Raw genomic sequence first — 23,137 nt, forward strand, 5'->3', positions numbered from 1 at the left:
TTGTTTCCCCATAGCCCCAGAATGTGAGGCAGTCTCCAGGAACTCCCTGTTGAAATGTTAATTAGAGAGAAAGAGTGAATGTGAGAGAGAGAGAGAGAGAGAGAGTGTGAGCTTTAATCAACACTTAACTGGGTGATTGAATCTGACCCTGGTTTGTAACAGGAGCTGGGCCCAGGGTTCTCCCTGCCCATCATTACTCCTTGAGTCTTTGCTCCCAGAGCTAACAATGGTTGCATTTGGCTGGCTCCCTCTCTGTTTCACTGTGATGTTCCTTTGCCCAGTCAGTTTGGGGGAGCTGCTGTTGGAGCCCCTGGCTCGGGAGAAGGCTTTTCTAAAAGCGTTGGGTTTACAGAACAGGCCCCGGCCCTCTGAGCCCAGGCCTGTGCCAGCTCGGTTCTGGAAAATGTACCACAGGAGGTCCAGGCCCCTCGCCCACCAGGACGACCAGGCGGGAGCTGACCCGTGCCGAGTGGATGAGCTGGGGGTGGATGGAGACACAGTCCGTCATCTTCCTGATCTGGGTAAGTAACCCTGAGGCAGAGTGAGTGGGAGGGTGGGGAGGGAGAGGAGGCTGAGAGGGGTCAGCCAGGCTGGATACTCCTTGCTCATTAGAATCTGGTACTTACTACCACCCAGAGTGAGGACAATATCATCACTAGGCCAAGATAATAAAATGTGAGGCTGGATGAACACAGCAGACCAAGCAGCATCTCAGGAGCACAAAAGCTGACGTTTCGGGCCTAGACCCTTGATCAGAGAGGGGGATGGGGGGAGGGAACTGGAATAAATAGGGAGAGAGGGGGAGGCGGACCGAAGATGGAGAGTAAAGAAGATAGGTGGAGAGGGTGTAGGTGGGGAGGTAGGGAGGGGATAGGTCAGTCCAGGGAAGACGGACAGGTCAAGGAGGTGGGATGAGGTTAGTAGGTAGCTGGGGATGCGGCTTGGGGTGGGAGGAAGGGATGGGTGAGAGGAAGAACCGGTTAGGGAGGCAGAGACAGGTTGGACTGGTTTTGGGAGCTGGGGATGCGGCTTGGGGTGGGAGGAAGGGATGGGTGAGAGGAAGAACCGGTTACAAGCAGCATTCAGGCCTAGACCCTTCCTGCTCCTCTGATGCTGCTTGGCCTGCTGTGTTCATCCAGCTCTACACCTTGTTACCTCAGATTCTCCAGCATCTGCAGTTCCTACTATCTCTGAAATATCATCAATAGGGTTTTGAGGGAAAATTTAATGAGGAGGAAATGTCAGGAAAGAGCTGCTGACAGGATGAGAGAAACAAAATTTGTGAGGAACCCGGAGCAGGGGATAACCATTGGCAGGGATTGCAGAGCGGCAGGATCCCGTGCCTGTGGTAAACCCTGTATCCCCTGCCTGTAGTAAATTCTGAATGACACTCCATACCCCGGAAGGGGGCTGCACTGCTCCTGTCCTGTTGAGGAATGTGGGAGGCTCTGTTATCACTTCTGGCTGGGTATCAATGACTGGTGAATGTATTTGAGCCTTTAATTGTTATCACAACTTTACCTTAACTGGTAGACCCCCATCCGCTTTGGTGTAGGGGTGGGCTGTCAATCGGGGAGTCCCTGTTTCCTTTGGGAGGGCTGGGGGACAGCTCTGTCTGAGTTCCTGAGGCAAGTGGTGTCTGTGTGGGCTTGGCATTACCAGGGAGGAGGGAGGTCAGCCTGGGGTTTGTGTCACCTGGAAACGAGGGGTGAGGAGGGGAATTTGTTGTCAACTTGGGGTCAGTATGCAACTCTGTGTTGGAGGGATCAGCCTGGGGTCAGCGTGCCCACCCAGAGGGCTGTTTTGATCTGCCCCATTTGCTGGTTGTGCAGATGTTTAACATTCGGGAACATGTGTTCAGGTGTTTTCCCTCCCTCTCTTTTAAATCTGCTGTTGCCTCAGAAAAACAACTGTTGGCCTGAACAAGCATCCAAACCTTCCCCTTGACCCCATCTCCCATTTACCTCCAGATTCCATTTCACCTTCACCCACCCCCACCCCCACACCTTCCTATTTCTATCTCTCTGATCACACTGACAGCTCCTGTCTCTTTCTCTATCAGCACCACCTCCCTCCACTCCCCCATGGTCTCCAAATCGTCACTTATTTACATATCTGTTCACAAACTTGGTGTCACATCTGACCCCAAGATGAGCTTCCAATCTCCTCACTGAAACCAGTAATTTTTTTTATTTGAAAAAATATACTTTATTCATAAGATGTACACAAAATAAACCATATTTATACACCTACCCAGTCATGCAAGCCGCTCCGGGTTACCCAGGGGGTACGTACACCAACTAAAGGAAAAAAAAACAAACAAAGAAGAAAAAAGAAACAAAGCAAAGAAAATACCCCAGCAGTCGTCACCCCGCACAGTCCCCGTTGGCCCCCTGACCAGTTGGGGAAGATGCCAGCTGGGCCCAGTTACCAGATAGGGCCCTTTTTTTCGATTCTGGACAAGGCGTTTCATACCATGGTCTTTCCCCACCGCGCCTTGGCGGCGGCTGCCCCAAGCTTTAGCGGGTCCCTCAGCACGTAGTCCTGGGCCTTGGAGTGCGCCAGTCTGCAACATTCGGTTGGGGTCAGTTCTTTCAGCTGGCAGACCAGCAAGTTACAGGCAGACCAAAGAGCGTCTTTCTCACTGAAACCAGTAATTTCCACCTACAAGATGTCAAGAGGCTTGGAATATAAAAGCAGCGATGTGCTTCTGAGGCTTTGTAAGGCTCTAGTTAGGCCCCATTTAGAATATTGTGTCCAATTTTGGGCCCCACACCTCAGGAAGGACATACTAGCCCTGGAGCGTGTCCAACGGAGATTCACACGGATGATCCCTGGAATGGTAGGTTTAATGTATGTTGAACGGCTAAGGATCCTGGGATTGTGCTCATTAGAGTTTAGAAGGTTGAGGGGAGATCTAATAGAAACTTGCAAGATAATGTATGGTTTAGAAGGGGTGGACGCTAGGAAGTTGTTTCCATTAGGTCGGGAGACTAGGACCTGTGGGCACAGCCTTAAAATTAGAGGGGGGTAAATTTAAAACTGAAATGAGACGACATTTCTTCAGCCAGAGAGTGGTGGGCTTGTGGAATTCATTACCGCGGAGTGCAGTGGAGGCCGGGACGTTGGATGCCTTCAAGGTAGAGATCGACAAATTCTTGATCTCAGAAGGAATTAAGGGCTACGGGGAGAGTGCAGGGAAGTGGAGTTGAAATGCCCATCAGCCATGATTTAAATGGCGGAGTGGACTTGATGGACCGAATAGCTTTACTTCCACTCCTATGTCTTATGGTCTTATGGTCCTGTCTGAGATCATTTGCTGCTGAAATTCTCATCCAACTCCAGACTTGGCTATTCTCACATACTCCTGGCTCCTGTCTGACGTACAATCCTCTGGAAGTTCGATTATCCAAGATGCTGTTTCCTTTGCCTTAATTTGCAGCCAGTCTGTTTCCTTATCTGTCCTTCTGCTGTCTGATCTACAGCAGCTCCTGCTCAAGCGACATCTCAGTTGTTTAAAAAGAATTCTCATCTTGCTTTTCAGATCCCTCCATGGCCTTGCCCCTCCCTCTTTCTGTTTTCTCCTCCAATTCCAAAACCCTCTGAGATATCAGCATTCTCTCGCCTCTTGTTGCATTCCGAGTTTCAATGGCTCTGTCACTGGTGGCCGTGCATTCAGTTGCATCAGCCGCAGGCTCTGAGGTTTCCTGATTCTCAAGATTGCTTTAATTGATTTAAATGAAACGTATTTCCTTGGCTGATCTTTGTGTTGCCTGACCCCTTAACTCTGTGTATGTTTGTCTTTGCTCTATAGCACCTCGGGATGTTTGAGTAGGTTGGCGGCGCTATATAAATGTAAATTATTATCCTATCCCTTGTTTGTCAGGGGGCCCAATCTCTGGCCTGGGATCCCAGCCGTGGCTGTGCTCTCGGAGAAGACTCTACTTCAACCTGTCGGTGCTGCAAGAGGCGGAGGAGCTGACGTTGGCCCAGCTGGAGCTGAGTCTCCCGGGAGGGCCGTACCCACTCCCTGGGACAGCAGGGGAAACCTGCACCCTGTCCCTCTGGAAGGTGGGAGTGACTCCCCACTCCAGGCCGAGCCTCATCTCCTCACAGTCCTTCCAGAACCTTCACGTCTCCCTCAACTTCGACCTGACCACCAGCTCCAGGGCCTGGAGGCAGCGCAGCGGTAACCCGGGTGCCATCCTGGAGGTGGGCAGCCCCACGACGGGAGGCCGGCAGGTAGCGGGCTCGGCCTGTGCCCCCCTCGGCCTGGCCCTGCGCGCCTCTCTGCTGGTGGTGAGCCTGAACCGGGAGAGATGCCGGACGTCAAGGAGGAAGAGGAGCTCCTTCCACCTGCCTCCGGCCTTCAGCCGAGTCTGCAAACGCAGGAGGCTCCACATCCAGTTCAGGGACGTGGGCTGGCAGCACTGGATCATCGCGCCCCAGGGCTACATGGCTAACTATTGCCACGGGGAGTGCCCTTACCCACTCAGCGAGAGCCTGAATGGCACCAACCACGCCATTCTGCAAACTCTGGTGCATGCCACTGACCCTGAGGACACTCCCCAACCCTGCTGTGTACCCATTAAACTCTCCCCGATCTCCATGCTCTATTATGATAACAATGACAATGTTGTCCTGAGACATTACGATGAAATGGTGGTGGATGAGTGCGGTTGTCGATGAGATCTCTCTCCAGGCAAAGTTGTTTTTTTAAATTCAGTTCCTGTGCTGCTGCAGTTAGCCATCTTAATGTAATTGATTTCTCGCCCACAATAAACGTTTGCTTCCCAACTATAATTTTCGGTGTCAAGTTGGTTTTCGTCTTTATGCCCAAATATGACAGTTTTCCAGTTTGCTTTGTGGAGTAACTTTGATAATTAGAGCTCATTCATCTGAACAGTCCCCAGCAGGCCCAATTGGAAATATCTGGTGCAATCTTAGACACTTTCGTCTGTGATTCACTTTGGGCTGAGTGTGTCAGTTGCTCAATAGCTCTGTTTAGTGTCACGTCAACTTTACATTTAAAATGGAGTGTTCACTTCTCCAAAAAATCTCAAAATAAACCTGGGTCACATTTCTTCAGGATACCTGATGCCACAGGTATCTGTCGTCTCCTGGAACATAAATTGGGAAATGGATATTGCGGTCTTAAAAAAATCCAATGTACATATATTACAACTAACTGTTGCACACAAACACTGTATTTCTCAGGCCCATCAGTGTCTTGGGCTAAGATGAAGCCATGCATTTACAGCTGAGTTGCTTGCTTCCAGTCGAGTGCCATACTTCAAGTGATCTGAGGATAAGGTGACAATACAGTGATATCATGAGCATGTCTCTTAAAAATCACTGACTATGACATATGACATAACACGATCAGCTCTTCCAGTAGATTAGATTAAATTAGATTCCCTACAGTGTGGAAGCAGGCCCTTTGGCCCAGCAAGTCCACATCACCCCTTGAAGCATCCCACCCAGACCCATACCCCTATAACCCACACACCCCTGAACACTACAGGCAATTTAGCATGGCCGATCCACCTAGCCTACACATCTTTGGGCTGTGGGAGGAAACCGGAGCACCCGGAGGAAACCCACGCAGACATGGGGAGAATGTTGAAACTCCACACAGACTGTTACCTGAGGCTGGAATTGAACCCGGGTCTCTGGCGCTGTGAGGCTGCAGTGCTAACCACTGAGCCACCATGCTGCCCCTAGATTTAGCAGTGTGGAACCACCCCAACACCTCCCCTCAGCATCAATCATTAAAAGGTACCAGCAGGGTCTAGACTCTACATACCTTTCCCCATGACATGGCCCAGTAAGGGAAGCTTTTTTCCCTTTGCTGGAAGTTCCAAGCTTCCTACTTCCTCTTGTTATCCTGCTGACTCCTCTGGACACATCTCCACTTCTTCACTCTCCCCTTTATCCCTTAGGTTTGGTCTGTTGTCAGATCTTTATCTTGTATCCTTTCCCCGGCCCCACAATCCATCTCTGCCTTGGACGCTCTCTTGTTTGGAAGCTGTTCATCTCCACTGTTTTCCAGATTCAACGAACAGCTGAGACGCTGGCCTGAATACTGGCCTGGGGGGCTTGGTAATGCTGTTAAAACTGGGGAAATTGTCACCCTCCACACATACTTCTGCCTCATCAGATTTTGTGCAAGCAGCCCCCTCAAGATAACGAGGCAGGCAATGATTATCAAAGTGTTAATCACTCAATTACAGCTTCATTACCCAGGGACCACGGACCTCCTGGGGCTCATTTAAGTGTACGAATTAGGAGCAGAAACGGATCATTCAGTTCTTCAAACTGGGTCTACCATTTGCTAGGGTCCTTGAGGATCCAACTGATCACCAGTACCTTTGTGACCAACCTCGATAACTTCTCGGTCATGAATTCATCCAAGTCAACCTTAAAAATATTCAATTCCCTTGTGAGACTGCTCTTTGCGCCGACCAGAGACTCTCTGAGGGAAAAGAAGCTCTCCTCATCTCTTTGAAGGGTAACTGTTTTGTGTGGAATCTGGGTGTCTAACACACTGCCCGCAAAAGACCCTCCTCACTCTCAGAAGGAACGCCTGTCAGCTCTTGTGCTCATTAGTCATCTAATTCTCTTTAAAAATTAATTCATGGGTATCCTTGGTTGGGCCCGCATTTATTGTCCATCGTACATTATCCTGGAGAAGGTGATGGTGAGCTGCCTTCTTGAATTGTTGCAATGCATGCTGGGCAAATATGGCCACAGCACTGTTAGGAGAAATCTTCCAGGTTGGGGACGGAGGCATCATTGGGAGAGGTAGCCATCGGGATCCAGTGCCAGGGCATGGTGGTTGTCTGTGACCATCCCCTGCCCCATGACAAAGCCCTCAATTGAGTCAAAATGATCAGAAATTGAGGACTATCACCCTGGCCAGAGAAGAGAAGCCTGAGAGGAAATTTGTTTGAGGTGTTAAAAATCATGAAGGGCCTGGATGAAGAAGATAGCAAGCTACTGTTCCCATTGGTGTGAGGAGCGAGAAACAAAGGGTACAAATTAAAAATGATTGGCAAAAGAGCCAAAGTTGATAGGACCTTAAACTTCAGGGCAGCATGGTGGCTCAGTGGTTAGCACTGCAGCCTCACAACGCCAGGGACCCGGGTTCAATTCCAGCCTCGGGCGACTGTCTGTGCAGAGTTTGCACATTCTCCCCGTGTCTGCGTGGGTTTCCTCCGGGTGCTCCGGTTTCCTCCCACAGTCCAAAGATGTGCAGGCCAGGTGGATGGGCCATGCTAAATTGCCTGTAGTGTTCAGGGGTGTGTGGGTTATAGGGGGATGGGTCTGGGTGGGATGCTTCAAGGGGCGGCGTGGCCTTGTTGGGCCGAAGGGCCTGTTTCCACACTGTAGGTAATCTAATCTAATTTACAGTGCCAGTGATTAGGAAAGAGAATGCATTGACTGATAATAATTAGCCCCCAGTTGAGCTGCATTTTGATTTTAATATTCTCTTCCTTGAAAATACTTACTTTCCTGGGCAGTTAATCAGTAGAGAGAATAGTATTTCCCCGTGATAATGGGAACTGCAGATGCTGGAGAATCCAAGATAATAAAATGTGAGGCTGGATGAACACAGCAGGCCCAGCAGCATCTCAGGAGCACAAAAGCTGACGTTTCGGGCCTAGACCCTTCATCAGAGAGCACCTCTCTGATGAAGGGTCTAGGCCCGAAACGTCAGTATTTCCCCGTGCCCTGACTCCTTACAAGAGGATAGGATCTGTCATAGTTGGCAATCTCCTGTGTAAATTTATGTCTCTGATCCTGATGCAAAGTAGTAGGATGGAAGGAATCAGTGAACATTGGAGACTAGGAGCTAGAATAGGCCATTCAGCCGTTTGATCCTGTTCGGCTAATCAGTTAGATTGCAATAGATCTATATGTTGATTGCACCACTCTGTTTATCATTACCAACAAAAGCAACTGATCTTCACATGACATTTACAACAGACCCCAGAGGGAGTGATTGGAATAGTGAATTTCAGATTTCCATTCCCTTTTTGTAAAGAATTTTTTTTTCAAATTCATTCGCAGGATGTGGGTATCACTGGCCAGGCCAGCATTTATTGCCCACCCCTAATTGCCCAGAAGGACAGTTACAAATTAAACGCATTGCTGTGGATCTAGAGGCATGTGTAGGCCAGGCCTGGTAAGGACCAAAAACAGAAATTGCTGGAAACAGTCAGCAGGTCTTGCAGCATCTGAAGCGAGAAATCAGACCATTCTGAGGAAGAGTCGCCCGATCCGAAACATTAACTCTGATTTCTCTCCACAGGTGCTGCCAGGCCTGCTGAGCTTTCCCAGCAATTTCAGTTTTTGTTTCAGAGTTAATGTTTTGGGCCCAGTGACCCTTCCACAGAATGGTAAAGTTATTAGATTTCATTTGCTAACGTGACATTAGTGAACCAGATGGGTTTTTCCTGACTAATCAACAATAGTTTTGTGGTCACCATCAGATGCCTAATTCCAGACTGTTATTGAATTTAAATTCCACCATCTGCCACTGGCAGGATTCAAACCCAGGTCCCCAGAACATTACATGGGTCTCCGGATTAATTGGCTTTTGACAGTACCACTAGACAATCACCTCCCCCGTCCCATTCTCTCCTAAAAGGCTGATATCTAATTCTCCTGTAATAATTGGGAAGTGAAGAACCAAACACCAGGTGTGGGATCACTTTATCAGAGGGTCCCATTCGCAAAAGAAACAAACAAAACCCATTAACCTTGCAATCTCTGTCAGCACGTTTCGCTGTGGACAAAACACCAGCATCAAACCTAATCCTAATGTTAAGTGAGGACCCACGCTCTCCCTCAAACTTTTCCTGAAGTCAGTTTTCTCTTGCTCCCTGCTGCTCCCATCCCAAGGTCTCGGGTCATGCACACAATGTCACTTTGAAGCTTGTCATTGGAAGTTGCTGAGGCGAGTCACACGCTCTGTTCTAGCTCCGTTGCCCTGGAAGCATGCACTGCATGCGAGCTTCTGAAGGTGGCAGGGCAAGTTGATAAGGCTGTTTAAAACAAAACACGCGCAGGATCCTTGATTTATAAATAGAAGGGCAGCGAACAAAGGCAAATAATGTATGTTAAATGTTTGTAAGTTATTGGTCAGGCCTCAGTTGGAGTACTCCACCACCTTTTAGGAAAGATGTGACTCCTTACTGGCTAAGCACTGGCATGAGATAGAGGATTGGCCAACTGGCAGAAGGCAGAGAGCGGGGATAAAGAGGCTATTTACAGGATGACAGCCAGTGACTAGTAGAGTTCCACCAGCATCAGTGTTGGGACCACTACTGTTCACGTTATACATTAATGATCTGGACCAAGGAACTGGGGACATTGTCGCTAAGTTTGCACATGACACAAAGATAGATGGACGGACAGGTAGTGTTGACGAAATGGTGTGGGGAGTCTAGAAGAAAGGGCAAAGAAGTGGCAGATGGGATTTCTGGGTCCAGGCTGGCCACTACAAACCAACCAACTCCCTACAATTATCTTGACTATACAATCTCCCACCGTGCTTCCTGTAAAGATTTTATTCCAATCTCCCAGTTCCTCCATCTCCATCAGATCTGTTCAGATATTTGCCAATTTCGATAAGGGAGACTCTGAAATGTCCACCTTCTTCCTCAAATGAGGATTGCCCACCTCCATAGCTGACAGGCCCTCAGCGAGTCTAAAACACCACCTACACTTCAGCCCTCACCCTCTCTCTTCCCTCCCACAGCAGTGATAGGCTGTCCCTTGTCCTCACCACCATCCAACCAGCATCCACATCCAGAGAATCATTCACCAACAATGCCGCCACCTCCAGCAGGATGCCACCATCAGGCACATATTCTCCCCAATCACCTGTCAGCCTCCCACAAAGACCATTCTCTCTGGAACACCCCAGTCCACTCTTCCTTGACTCCCAACAACATCGGCAGCCCCACGGCATGCTCCCCTGCACCTGCAGAAGATGTACCACCAGCCCATTTACTCCCTCTCCACTGTCCAAGAGCCCAAACACACCTTTCAGCTGAAGCAGCGCTTCACTTAATCTAGTCTATTGCATTCATTGCCCATAATGTGGTCTCATCCACATTGGGGAAATAAAGCTTAGTCTGGGTGACCATATTGCAGAACGCCTACGTTCTGTCCACATGAAAGAGCCTAAACTTCCAGTTGTCTGCCACTTTAACACACCACCCTGTCCCCTGGACCAACATCTCTGTCTCTGGCTTGCCGCAGTGCTCAAGCAAAGCCCAATGCAAGCTGGAAGAACAGCACCTCATTAGCTGTTTGGGACATCTATCACTTCCTGGACTCACTATCGAGTTCAACAATTTTTGGGCTTGATGCACCTTCTCCCAAGTCCTTGCACCAACCCCCACACAGCAGGCCATGCTATCACATGGTCTGCTATTACACACAATCCATTGTTAGCCATTAATAGTCCCCATTAGCAGCTATTTATTCTCCTAGATTGATCATTATCCACTCTTTTGTCTGTCCAACTGTTTTTCTCTTTCTTTGACCTCATTTACTCCCCAGCCTCTCTCCCACCCTGTCTTTTGCATTAAAAAAATTTTCCCAGCTGCCATCAGTTCTGAGGAAGGGTCACTGGACCCGGACCTTTAACTCTTGTTTCTATCCACAGATGCAACCAGAACTGCTGAACGTTTCCAGCAATTTTTGCTTTTATTTGGGAGGTTATGCACTTTGAGAAAAAGATTAGAGGCACAGGCTATTCCCTAAATGGGGAAAGGCTTTGGAAATCTGAAGCACAAAGGCACTTGGGAGCACGAGTTCAGGATTCTCTCAAGGTTAACATGCAGGTTCAGTTGGCAGCTAGGAAGGCAAATGCAATGTTAGCATTCATTTTGACAGGGCTAGAATACAGGAGCAGAGACATATTGCTGAGACTGTATAAGGATCTGGTCAGATCGCATTTGGAATATTGGTCCTGCATCTAACCTAATCTAAAGGAAATGTACTGGCGTTGGAGGGGGTCCAGAGGAGGTCTACAAGAATGATCCCAGGGTTGAAGGGCTTCTCATATATAAGGAGCAGTTGAGGTCTCTGGGTCTGTTCTCATTGGGGACTAAAACTGACAGTCTACTGCGAGGCCCCTGGTGAGAGTGGATGTGGAGAAGATGTTTCCAATGGTAGGAGTGACTAGGACCTGAGGGCACAGCCTCAGACTGAAGGGATGACTCTTTAGAACTCAGATGAATAAAGATTTGTTCAGCCAGAAGGTAGTGACTGTGTAACAAAAGCACAAACTAACTGTCCAGTTCTGGTCACCCTGTTATAGGGAAGATATTATTAAGCTAGACAGGGTTCAGAAGAGATTTACCAGCATGTTGCTGGGAATGGAGAGTTTGGGTTATAAGGAGAGGTTGGGATTTCTTGCACTGCAGTGTAGGGGCTTGAGAAGTGACCTTTTTACAAAACTATAAGGGGTATGGATAAAGTGACTGCCAGGTGTCCTTTCCCTAGGGTGGGGGTTTCAAGTCCAGGGGGCATATTCTTAAGGTGAGAGGACAAAGATTTAAAAGAAATATGAAGGCCAACTTTGTTACATACAGAGTAGTCAATGTGTGGAATTAACTTTCAGAGGAAATGGTGGATGTGGGGACAGTTACATTGCTAAGGAGATATTTAGGTAAGTACATGAAGAAATGTTTGGAAGACTATGGGCCAATCGCAGGCAGGTGGGATTAGTTTGCTTTGGGATTATGCTCAACTTGGACTGGTTGGACTGAAGGGCCCGTTTCCATGCTGTATGACTGCATGACTCCATAATGGTTAATGGAAATATATAGAGGGTGAACAGAAACATATTAGATCAAAATAACATTGGGAGGGATGATGTATCTCCACCGCTGCGGTATCCATCCATCTCTAAAGGCTTCTATCATGCTAGTGGACATTGCATATTCCCTCTCCACAGGCATCCAAACACAGACATTTCACAAAAGAGGGGATCCTAGTTTCTATGCTGAACCAAAGGGCCATCTAATTGTAACTGGTAAAGGATGGGCCACTGGTGAGTCTTAACAAGAAGAAGCACTTGATTCGCAAAGCAAGAAGCAGTTTATTCTAGGATCGAAAGGCCACGTGACATCATCAGATTGAGTGGAGCTCAAAGCAAATTCACATTAACTCTTTCAGAATCATTTCCTTGTAAAATAGGAAGCATTTTCAACTGCAAGTTTGGAAAGGAAAGTAGATAAATGCAACAAAGGGAAATATTGTGGAATTGAATAGTCTCCTTCTGAGTTGCTTAAAATTGCTCCACGGTATCGCACATTTGATATCAATTGCAATGAGTATTCTGTGACTACACAGAAAGATTCCTGTACTGTGTCACTGTAACCATCTTCAGGATTGGTGTCAGACTGTTTTGCCAATTCCAGTTTTCTATGTGCTGTTTTAACCTGAGGTTGGAGCTGTGTGTCTGAATCTGCTTCTTCAGTCACCAGGCACAATGTCAACCTTAGCTGGAGACAAAAAAAGCTGCAGATGCTGGAATCCAACGTAGACAACAGGAGGCTGGAAGAACACAGCAGGCCAGGCAGTATCTGAAGGAAAGGAACAGTCAACGTTCTGGGTATCACCCTTCCTCAGGACTGTATCAGTCCTGAAGAAGGTTTATATCCGAAATGTTGACTGCTCCTTTCCTCCAGATGCTGTCTGGCCTGCCGTGTTCTTCCAGCCTCCTGTCTGTCTACAATGTCGACCTTGCCTACTTCTAGTCTTTCGAGAAGCAAGCAGTAAATGGTTGTTGAATCGCGAACAACATACAGTTGGCCAGTGATATTTATTGTCCCCACAGTCATATTGATGTTTCACAAGCTTGATTTTAAACCAAGATCCTCATCAGTCTTGAGCACTGTTTGACGAGAGGAGATTTCTGAGGAGTATTTCAGGCATTTGTGAGCAGATAGACAACACCATAAGATGTATTCTTAACCCCTCCGACCATTTTGTGTCGGCAAGGCTTTCTCCAGGTGTTCCAGTTTTGTCCCACAGTCCAAAGATGTGCAGATTAGGGTAGATTGGCCATGCTAAATTTCCCAGGGATGTACAGACTAGGTGGATTAGCCATTGTAAATGAAGGGTTACTGGGATAGGGTAGGCGAATGAGTCTGGTTGGGAATGCTCTTCAAAGGGTTGATATGGCCGGCCAAAAAGCCTGCTTCCACACAGTAGGGATTCTATGATCTAGCAGTGCAGCAAGACAAGCAATGCCAAAAATGTGCCAATCTGAAAGGAAATGCCAAATGCATGTAGCATTCATTTGAGGGACTGCTCATAAAGTGTGCTGTCATTCTTTTTAGTGAAACTTTAGTAAACCTCCTCTTTTAATATTTTTACAGCAATTTCAGGGTCAATGCTGATCAGAAACCCACAAGGGGGATACTTTTATTCAGGAAATGTCTCTACATAATTGCTTCAAGGAAATTAGAAGCTAGAGCCAGAGAGATTTTGGAAAGGGATTCCCAACATTGGGGTTGAGGCAGCTAAAAGCATGGTCGTCCATGATGGGACAGCAGAAATTGTGAGTGTGCAAATGGGAAAAATTGGAGAGGAGCAGATGTCTTGGAAGGAAACAATTCTTCTGAAGAGACAAGTAGTTTACAGAAGAAAGATGGCTGCCAAATGTAATGAGCTGGCCTTTGAAGAGATAATGTTTTCAGTATGGAATAGTGCGATCAACTCTTAAGAAACAAAAGTAAAGGATATTTCAATCATGGGACCAGGGCAGAGAAGATACTGGCAGCCATGGGAGAACGGTTTGGGGCCATACAGAATGTATTAATATGAGAGGTGTCGGGTAAGGGTACTTTCAGGAATGAGAAGGGGTGTTGAACTGGTCTGTCTTGAGTCCACAATGACGTGGGGATATGGGTTGAAATTAGCTAAAACTTACAAATTGTTGAGCCACAATAATCATTGTCTCTCTGCTGGCCCTCTCATGCACTCTCAGACTCACTCAGATCAACTAAAATCACCCTGAACATTTCTAGTCTTAGGTCCTGTGATGTAAAGCATGTGATTGGTATATACATATATGTCAATATCATTTATCAAATCAAATCGAATCCCTACAGTGTGGAAACAGGCCCTTTGTCCCAACAAGTCCACACCGACCCTCAGTGCATCCCACCCAGACCCATCCCCATTTAACCTACCTAATCTATACATCCCTGAACACTATGGGCAATTTAGCATGGCCAATCCACCTAGCCTGCACACCTTTGGACCGTGGGAAGAAACCAGAGGACCTGAAGGAAACCCACGCAGACATGGGGAGAATGTGCAAACCGCACACAGGGAGTGGAATCAAACAGAGTCCCTGGCGCTATGTGGCAGCAGTGCTAGTCACTGAGCCACTATGCCATCCTTAAGTGTTTAGATTTTGAACTAGTAGCATGTGGGTTTTCATCTTTGTGTGTTAGAATGTTTAATAATGAACTTGTTAGTCTTTCTAGAGCCATGATTTTAAACCAGCATGTATCAGAGAGGGGATGATTTGGGCTCTCCCAGTCCGATAACGAGTATTTGTTTGCATTTTGGATTGAGAGAGAAAACATTAAAAAGCATTAATTTGCTTTCGGTTTAGGAGAATCAACAACTGACTTTTACTTTTGGAGCAAGGAGTTAGTTCACAACAACGAGGTTAACTCAATATAAGGGTTTTAGTTTGAAAACTCAAGACTAGATGTATTGGGTTAAAACACTGAAGGAGTTATTTGAAGCTAAAAAAAGTTTAAGCTCAGTTATATCAAAAAGGAAATAGCTATAATTTCTAATTTCTCAAGACTCGAAAATGAAAGAAAAACCTAAAGTTGTGATAGAGAAGGGAACTATCTTGTTATTTGAGTACAACAGTAATGGTGATGGAAATGGATGGAACATTATTTTGCTGTGTTAGTTTTATTTCAAGTTGTGTTATACAGATAGCTGGATCTAGTTTATTTTCAACTGTCTGGAGTAATAAACATCTATTTTATTCCCAAAATCAAAAATGTTGCATTACATGCTTATGTTTTGGTGAAAGATCACCTTGTCAAATAAGAAAAAAGACAAAACATAGTCTATCAAGCCAGATTTCTGTCTGAGATCTGGTTTGTCCAGTAATAGCATCAGCTGGGATAATAACAGTGCCCACAGGCTGTCCTAGAAATAAGGATCAAAAGGGGCATGATACAAACAGCCAAAATAAGGTAGAATCCCTTAAAATAGTTGGTCACCCTGGTATTCTATTCCACCTGAATGGGAAGATAGTGAAACTTCAGAAATGGTGTTGCCTAGTCACTTGAATCCTGCCTAAAATGATGAACCATTGATAAGAAAAGTTTTAAAATTGAATCAATTTTAATGAGGAGAATTCCAATCATGTGCTGATACATTGTAAGTGTTAACATTTGTGATAGAAGGGGAAATGATATAAGAACAGAACAGACTGAGAACAAAAGATAAGTACAGCACAGGAACAGGCCATTCGACCCTGTAAGCCTGTGCTGATCATCATGCCCTGACTAAAATAAAAAACAAACCTTCTGCCCTTATTTATTCCATATCAGTCTAACCAGAAAAGTACAGCACAGGAACAGCCTCTTTTGTCTGCAGATTGTCTTCAGTGTTTGAAAGGGCTAAACTGAGAGTCACCAATGCACAATTGAGGGTAAGTGGTGACGTATTAGTGGAGAGGTTAAACATTGAGAGGCTGTGGAGCCAATCTCCAGGGTTTGCAGTTGAAATAGAAATTGTGTCAACGCTCAAGGTTAGATTGTTGCGATGGCTGAAAGGCAAGGGAGTAATGGATTGTGGGTACAAGTTGCGTCAATCTGATCAAGAATATTTGCTTGTGTGGATGGCACACAAAGGCACAGACTGATTAGTCTGTGTGTTGTGTGTGATAGGCCAGGTTCAACACAGCCTGAGCAGCTATAGTCAGAGATTAGGGAGAGAATTCAAGAACTTCATAATAGATGTTGGAAACACTTACCCCTCTCTTATATCTACCTCAGTCTCCTCCTCCATTGGGCAGAAAGTTGGCTCAGTGGTTAGCACTGATTCCGACCTTGGGTGACTGTCTGTGTGAAGTCTGTATGCTCTCCCCGTGTCTGCGTGGGTTTCCTCCAGGTGCTCTGGTTTCTTCCCACAGTCCATTGATGCGCAGGTTAGGTGGGTTGGCCATGGGAAATTGCCCGTAGTGTCCAGGAATGTGTAGAGCAGGTGGGTTAGCCATGGGAAATGCAAGGTTAGAGGGATAGGGTAGGGGTGAGTCTGGGTGGGATGCTCTTTGGGGGTTCGATGTGGACTAGACGGGCTAAATAGCCTGCTTCCACACTGCGGGGATTCTATGGATCTGAAATCTCCAGCATCACAGATGCCTATCTTTAGCTCATTTGATTTGCTCCACATGATATCAAGAAATAGTTGGAGACATTGGACAGAGCAAAGGCTATGGGCCCTGACAACATTCAAGCAAAAGCAGTGGAAACTTCAGCTTCAGAACTTGCCAAGCTGTTCCAGAACAGCTATATTATTGGCATCTACCCTGACAATGTGGAATGTTACCCAGGTATGACCTGTACACAAAAAGTAGGATAAATCCAGGGCAGTCAATACAATCCCATCAGTCAAAGGTCTGCAAACTGATGGGAAGGATTGTGGACAGTGCTATTAAGTGGCACTTCCTCAATAAGTTTGTGGTTTGCCAGGAGCATCCTGAATCTGAGCTGACAACAGGTTTGATTCGAACAAAGGCCAAAAAGCTGAATCCTACAGGTTAGGTGACACCCCCTTGATGTCAATGCAGCATTTGATCGAGCGAGGTGTCTAGGAGTTCTCGGAAAACTCGGCTCATTGGGAATGAAGGGAAATCTCTCCCCTGGTGTGAGTCACAGCACAGAGGTGGTTGTGGCTGTGGAAAGCACAAACCCTTTAGAGAATACTTTCAGTAACATCGGGATTAAGGTATGATAACAGTACTTCTTCCAACATTCATTTACATTCCACAGTTGCACAGACCAGGCAAGGTACTGAGACTGGCCTTGAGGGAACACTACCAGCAGAGATTTGATGGGCAACTGAATCTGCCCCTTTAAAATAAAACTGCAGAGCTGGAAAAAGCAATAACTTTTTATAGGATACATGATCCTTTTCCGCTGCTACACTGGCACTATCCTCCATCTCTCCCTCCGCTACATCAATGACTGTATCAGCGCCGCCTCATGCTCCCACGAAGAGCTTGAACAGTTCATCAACTTTACTGACACCTCTCACCCCAAACTCAAGTTAACCTGGAACATCTCTGATACCTCTCTCTCCTTCCTGGACCTCTTTGTCTCCATCTTCGGTGACCGTCTGGAAACTGACATCTGTTTCAAGCCCACCGACTCCCACAGCCACCTGGACTACACCTCCTCTCACCCACTCTCCTGCAAGAATATGATCCCCTATTCCCAATTCCTCCACCTCCGCCACATCTGCTCCCAAGATGGGCCATTCTACTCCCAAACATCCCAGATGTCCCCGTTTTCCAAGGACCGTAACATCCCCCTTCCAGGGAGGGTCAAAAATGCCCTCAAACGAATCTCTTGCATTTCCTGCACTTCTGCCCTCACACCCCCTCCCCGCAACAAAAACAAAGACAGAATCCCCCATGTCCTCACCTATCACTCCGCCAACCTCTGTATCCATGTATCATTCTCTGCCACTTCCGCTCCCCCCCCCACTGCAATCCGACCCCAAAACCAAAGAGATATTTCCCTCCCCACCCCTATCTGCTTTCCGTAGGGACTGCTCTCTCCAAGACTCCCTCATCTGCTCCACACTCCCCAGTAAATCCACCAGCCCCAGCACCTTTCCCTGCAACCACAGGAAGTGCTACACCCGCCCTTACGCCTCCCCCCCTCACCTCCATTCAAGGCCCAAAACAGACCTTTCTTATCAAATAGGGGCTCACCTGCACATCTGTCAACTTGTTCTACTGTATCCACTGCTCCCGAAGTGGCGTCCTCTACATTGGTAACACCAAGCAGAGACTTGGAGATCACTTCATAGAGCACCTACACTTGGTATGCGACAAACGACAACACCTTCCGATTACAAACATTTTAACTCCCCCCTCTCACTCCCTGGGTGATGTATCCATCCTGGGCCTCCTCCAGTGTCACAACGAAGCCACCCAGAAACTGGAGGGGCAGCACCTCATATTCCACTTTGGGACCCTACAGTCCTCTGGCCTAAACATGGAATTCACCAGTTTTAAAATCTCCCCAGCCCTGGTTTCATCCCATGTTCATTCCTGCCTCCTTGACCTGACACAACCTATCCATCTTCTCTCCCACCTATCTGATCCACCAAACTCACTGACCAATCCCCACTATTCCCAACCTGCATTCATCTATTGCTATCCCACCTACCTTCCCCAGCACCATGCCTCCTGTCTCTATTCATTTCAGAGCCCCCTCCCGCCTCCACCATTTCTCAAGAAGGGCCCTGACCCGAAACGTCAACTTTTCTGCTCCTCTGATGTCGTCTGGCCTGCTGTATCCATCCAGCTCCGCACTGTGTTGCACCAAAAATAAATTTGCTTTGGCTGTTAGTATGAAAAAGCTTAGTCAGCAAAGTTGTAAAGATCCTCTGACACAGATATCCTGTAGATGGAGTATACAATTCTCCTCAACAACACCCTAACAGGACTCTGTGACTCATTTCAAAGAGTTGCTGTTTTATCCCATGTCATTAATTTGGTGATTAATGAATATTCTCTATAATCCACCCAATAGTGAAATCAAACAGATAAGCTCAAGGTTCTGGATGAATGTGTTCTTCCCTTATTGCGGTTGTTGAAATGACACAATATTCTGATCGATTGATTTATTGTTTTCACATAGTCATACAGCACAGACCCTTCAGTCCATGCTGACAAATACCGGACACTGTACTCCAGAAGAGGCCCCTCCAATGTCCTGTACAGACTCAACGCGACTTCCCAACTCCTATACTCAAAGGACTCAGCAATGAAGGCAAGTGTGCTAAATGCCTTCTAAGCCACCCTGTTCTACACCACTACTCAAGGTCCTACCATTAACCGCACCTGTTTGTTCTACCAAAATGCATGTGTTGAGATACAGTGAAAAGTGTTGTTTTGCAAGCTACACAGGCAGATCATACCGTACAAAGTCCGTCAGGGTAGCAGAACGCTGTGATCTGATTTTCCAAAATCAGATGGGGGATTTGATGGTTTTTAACAATGGTCAAGAATGCTTGGACTTTAAGTGGGACAGACATGTTGATGGTTTTTTGACATTTTGGATGTTTAGGCCCTCCTTTTCATAAAGATGAATATATAACTGGTTAAACACTGGGTTCTGTCTGTGGCTTGGCTTCGTGGATCACCAAGCTTTCCATTTAGAGAATGGAAGCAATAGTGGTTAGATCACTGCCATAACGATCGAGAGGCCCAGGCTAATCCAAAGAGAGAGGTTCAAATCCCACCATGGCCACGTGGGAGACTTCAAATTCAATCAATTAACAAAATAAACCAGATATTAAATGATAGGCTCATTAATAAAGATTATGAAACAATCAGATTGACACAAAGACAGGGAAGGAAATCTGTCCAAAGCACATCCAATCTATGTGTGACTCCAGTCACACAGCAATGTGGCTGACTCTGAGTTACACTTCAAAATGGCCCAGAAAACCACTATAATGTGTCTCACTACCATCCGATGAACAGCAATTATAGAGATGGATAATAAATCCTGGGTTCACCCTCCGTGCCCACATGCTTAAATGGGTACATCTGGGAGTACACATACCCAATGTACTCTTTCAGCAGTTCAGGGTGGCACAGTGGCTCAGTGGTTAGCACTGCAGCCTCACAGCATCAGGGACTTGGGTTCAATTCCAGCCTCGGGCAACTATTTGTATGGGTTTTGTACATTCTTCCCATGCCTGCCCGGGTTTCCTCTGGGTGCTCCGGTTTCCTCCCACAAAGTTGCGCATGTTAAGTGGATTGGACATGCTAAATTGCCCATGGTGCCCAGGGATGTGTAGGATAGGTGGATTAGTTATGGGAAATGCAGAGTTATAGGGTATAAGGTTTGGGGGGGGGATGGGACTGGAGGATTGGTTTGGACTCAATGGGCCAAATAGCCTGCTTCCCTACTGTAGGGATTCTGTGAAAAGGTGACTGTTTTCAGGTAGACAGCAGAGAAAACAACTTCGAAACTCTGAACAGGCAGGTTCAAAAACTGCCCACAATTTACAATAGGCCGGATTAAACACCACACTGCTGTTACACTCTGTTAAGTATTGTCAAGCTAAGTGGTCATTTCTGGATTGTGCATTTAACGTCACAGTGTAGATGTATTTTGGCAGTGTTCCTTTCAAGGTGAACCATCCTTAAAAGGTGCTGAAAAGAACCGCTCTGGTTTTAATCAATCCAGGACAATGACATGCAAGGTCGAATGAGAATGTGCAAAAAAAAAGTACAGACAGTGATTCAATCTTGTGGGATCATTCTTCACACATTATAGAAATTTGGCACCAGTTAGACTGGCGTGAGGAAAACTGTGTGGTTTGCAGCTTGATAATTTCCACAATCACTGCAGTAACTTGACCATTTGGTTTATTTAATGCTCTATATTTACTGCCCTTTTCTCTAACCCCTACAGGTTAATCCTGGACCACCAATCTGTCCTGCTCCACCCACACTGAGTCAACGGTCCGGAAAGCACACCAACGTCTCTACTTCCTCAGGAGGCTAAGAAAATTCGGCATGTCCACACGGATTCCTAACAATTTTTACAGATGCAGCATCGAAAGCATCCCATCCGGATGCCTCACAGTGTGGCACTGCAACAGCTCTTCCCAAGGCTGCAAAAAATTACAGCGAGTTGTGAACACAGCCCAGTCCATCACGTAAACCAGCCTTCCACCCATTGACACCATCCATACTTTCTCTTCCTTGGGAAAGCAGCCAACATCATCAAAGACCCCTCCCACCTATTTATAATATCTTCTGTTGAATAAATTCAAGAACAGCTTCTTCCCCTTGATTATCAGACTTTTGAACAGACTTCTCAAATGTTAATTCTGATCTTTCTCTGCACCTTCTTGTGGCTGTAATACTGCATTCTGTTCTGCTACCCTGATGCACTTTGAACTAGGTGCCTGTATAGCACACAAAACACACTTTCCATTGTAGAAGGTGATCTTTCCATTGTATCTCGGTACATGTGACAACAATAAATCAATCAATAATTCAAACACCACTTCAAGATTTATTGTAAATCATTAACACAGTTATGCTGTTATCAGACACATCTGCTCCGTTCTGTTCAATGTCTGGATACAACAGATTCCACAGTGTGTTTTTCTAACCCACCATGCCATACCAACCCAATCCCCAAGAGGCCATATCAGCCACTTTCCCCTCACAAGAACCCCCTTTCAAACTCAAATCTTCATCACCAACCTACTTACCCTGCCAATCCACCCCTAACACTGATCCAATCCCTCCCCCTTTTCAATAATCAACTCCTGCTGTGTCAAGCCAGCAAACATCGCTAGTAAATGAAAACCAAATACTGCAAAGTTGGATATCTGAAATAAAAAAACAGAATCCGCTGGAGAAACTCAGCTGGACTGGCAGCCTTCAGGGAGAGACAAACAGAGTTAAATGTTTTGAGTCCAGAGACTTTTCCTATAGATTCATAGAGTGCAGAAAAGGCCATTCAAGTCAGCACCGACATGACTGCCACTAACAGTGCGCTAATCCCAATTTCCTGCACATGTCCCACATCCTGAAATTTGAAGTACTCATCCTAATACGTTTTTAAAGGTTGTAAGGTTTCCAGCCTCCATTTCCTGCCTGAGCACTGCATTCCAAGTTTCAGCACCCACTGAGTGAAAAAGGTTTATTACCCAATGCCCTCCGAATCTCCTGCCCCTTATCCTAAAACCATGCTCCCTTTGCGATTGGCCTGTCCAGAAAATGGGAACAGCTGCTCTGTATTCATCCTGTCCGGTCCCCCCGTAATCTTACACACTTCAATCATGTCCCCCCCCCAACCCCTATCTGGTCTTTCCTTCCAGCTCAATTTCTCCAGCCTGGGTAGCATCCTGGTGAACCTCCTCTGCACCCCCATTAGTGTGGACCCCGTCTAGCGCGCTCCATCAGAAAGCCATCTCCCTCTCTCTGATGGGCCAAAGTTCCACACATCCACTGTAGGCACCCAGCTCTATAGCTCCACCATCTGCCTCAACCCTTTAACTGCACCTGCAGCCAGACAGCTGGTCTGACATGCTGTTTTGAATGAGCGGCTACTTCCTCTAATTAAACATTAGGAAAACCAAGCCTGTTACCTTAAAGTCCCTGCCACCAAATTTGAAAGCTCGGGATCATTGTCAACCCCGGGCTCAGCTAATTCTGATCTAGGATCCTGTCTGCCGTTAAAACAGCCAAATTCGAGCACTGTCACTGTCACGTTACGTACATGGGGTTACCTTGAGGTTTAGATTAGATTTAGACCTTACCGTCATGTGTACTCAAGTACAAAAGTACAGGAGTACAGCGAAGAATTTTCAATGTCACCATGCACGGAACCATCTTAGGTACAAATAAAGGTGGACAGAAATAAGGAAAAAAGTTAAAAGTCACTCTTAGTGTAGTGTAAAGAAAGTAAAGAAATAAAGTTAAAAGTTAAACATTAAAGTCCTTCTTAGTATTAAGTCAAAAAAAATGAAGCTAAAAGTTCAACCATTGCAGTCTTTCTGAAGTACTTAGCCATGCACTTCTGATAAGGGCTTGATCCCCTCCGCTTTTGGCACACTTTCCCCGTTCTAGCTCAGTCTCTGCTGCTCTCATCGTCGCTGTAGATGTCAGGGAACCTGCATCACTGCATTGGGCTCACTCCTGGGATCTCAGACCGCCAAAGTCCCAATCCAGGTGCCCTCTGTGCCATGCCTCGGTCTCGCCTTTAGCCCATGCACCAGGCATCAGGAACTCAGAAAAAGTCCCATGTCAGGCCCCCAGCTGGTGCCTTGCACTGGACATCAAGCCAATAGATCATTTCCACAA

The 23,137-nt window shown here is 46.5% G+C and overlaps 1 protein-coding gene across 1 annotated transcript; it reads left to right on the top strand.

Moving 5' to 3' along the window:
- The first annotated feature begins 226 nt into the window (after window positions 1-226).
- On the top strand, window positions 227-4,689 carry LOC132210419 (protein DVR-1-like). The gene is made up of 2 exons (XM_059650006.1): window positions 227-521; window positions 3,887-4,689. The coding sequence occupies exons 1-2, from the start codon at window positions 227-229 to the stop codon at window positions 4,687-4,689; spliced, it is 1,098 nt and encodes a 365-aa protein (XP_059505989.1).
- Window positions 4,690-23,137: the final 18,448 nt, after the last annotated feature.

The sequence above is a fragment of the Stegostoma tigrinum genome, chromosome 12 (assembly GCF_030684315.1).
Source record: "Stegostoma tigrinum isolate sSteTig4 chromosome 12, sSteTig4.hap1, whole genome shotgun sequence".
In the NCBI taxonomy this organism is placed as follows: domain Eukaryota; kingdom Metazoa; phylum Chordata; class Chondrichthyes; order Orectolobiformes; family Stegostomatidae; genus Stegostoma; species Stegostoma tigrinum.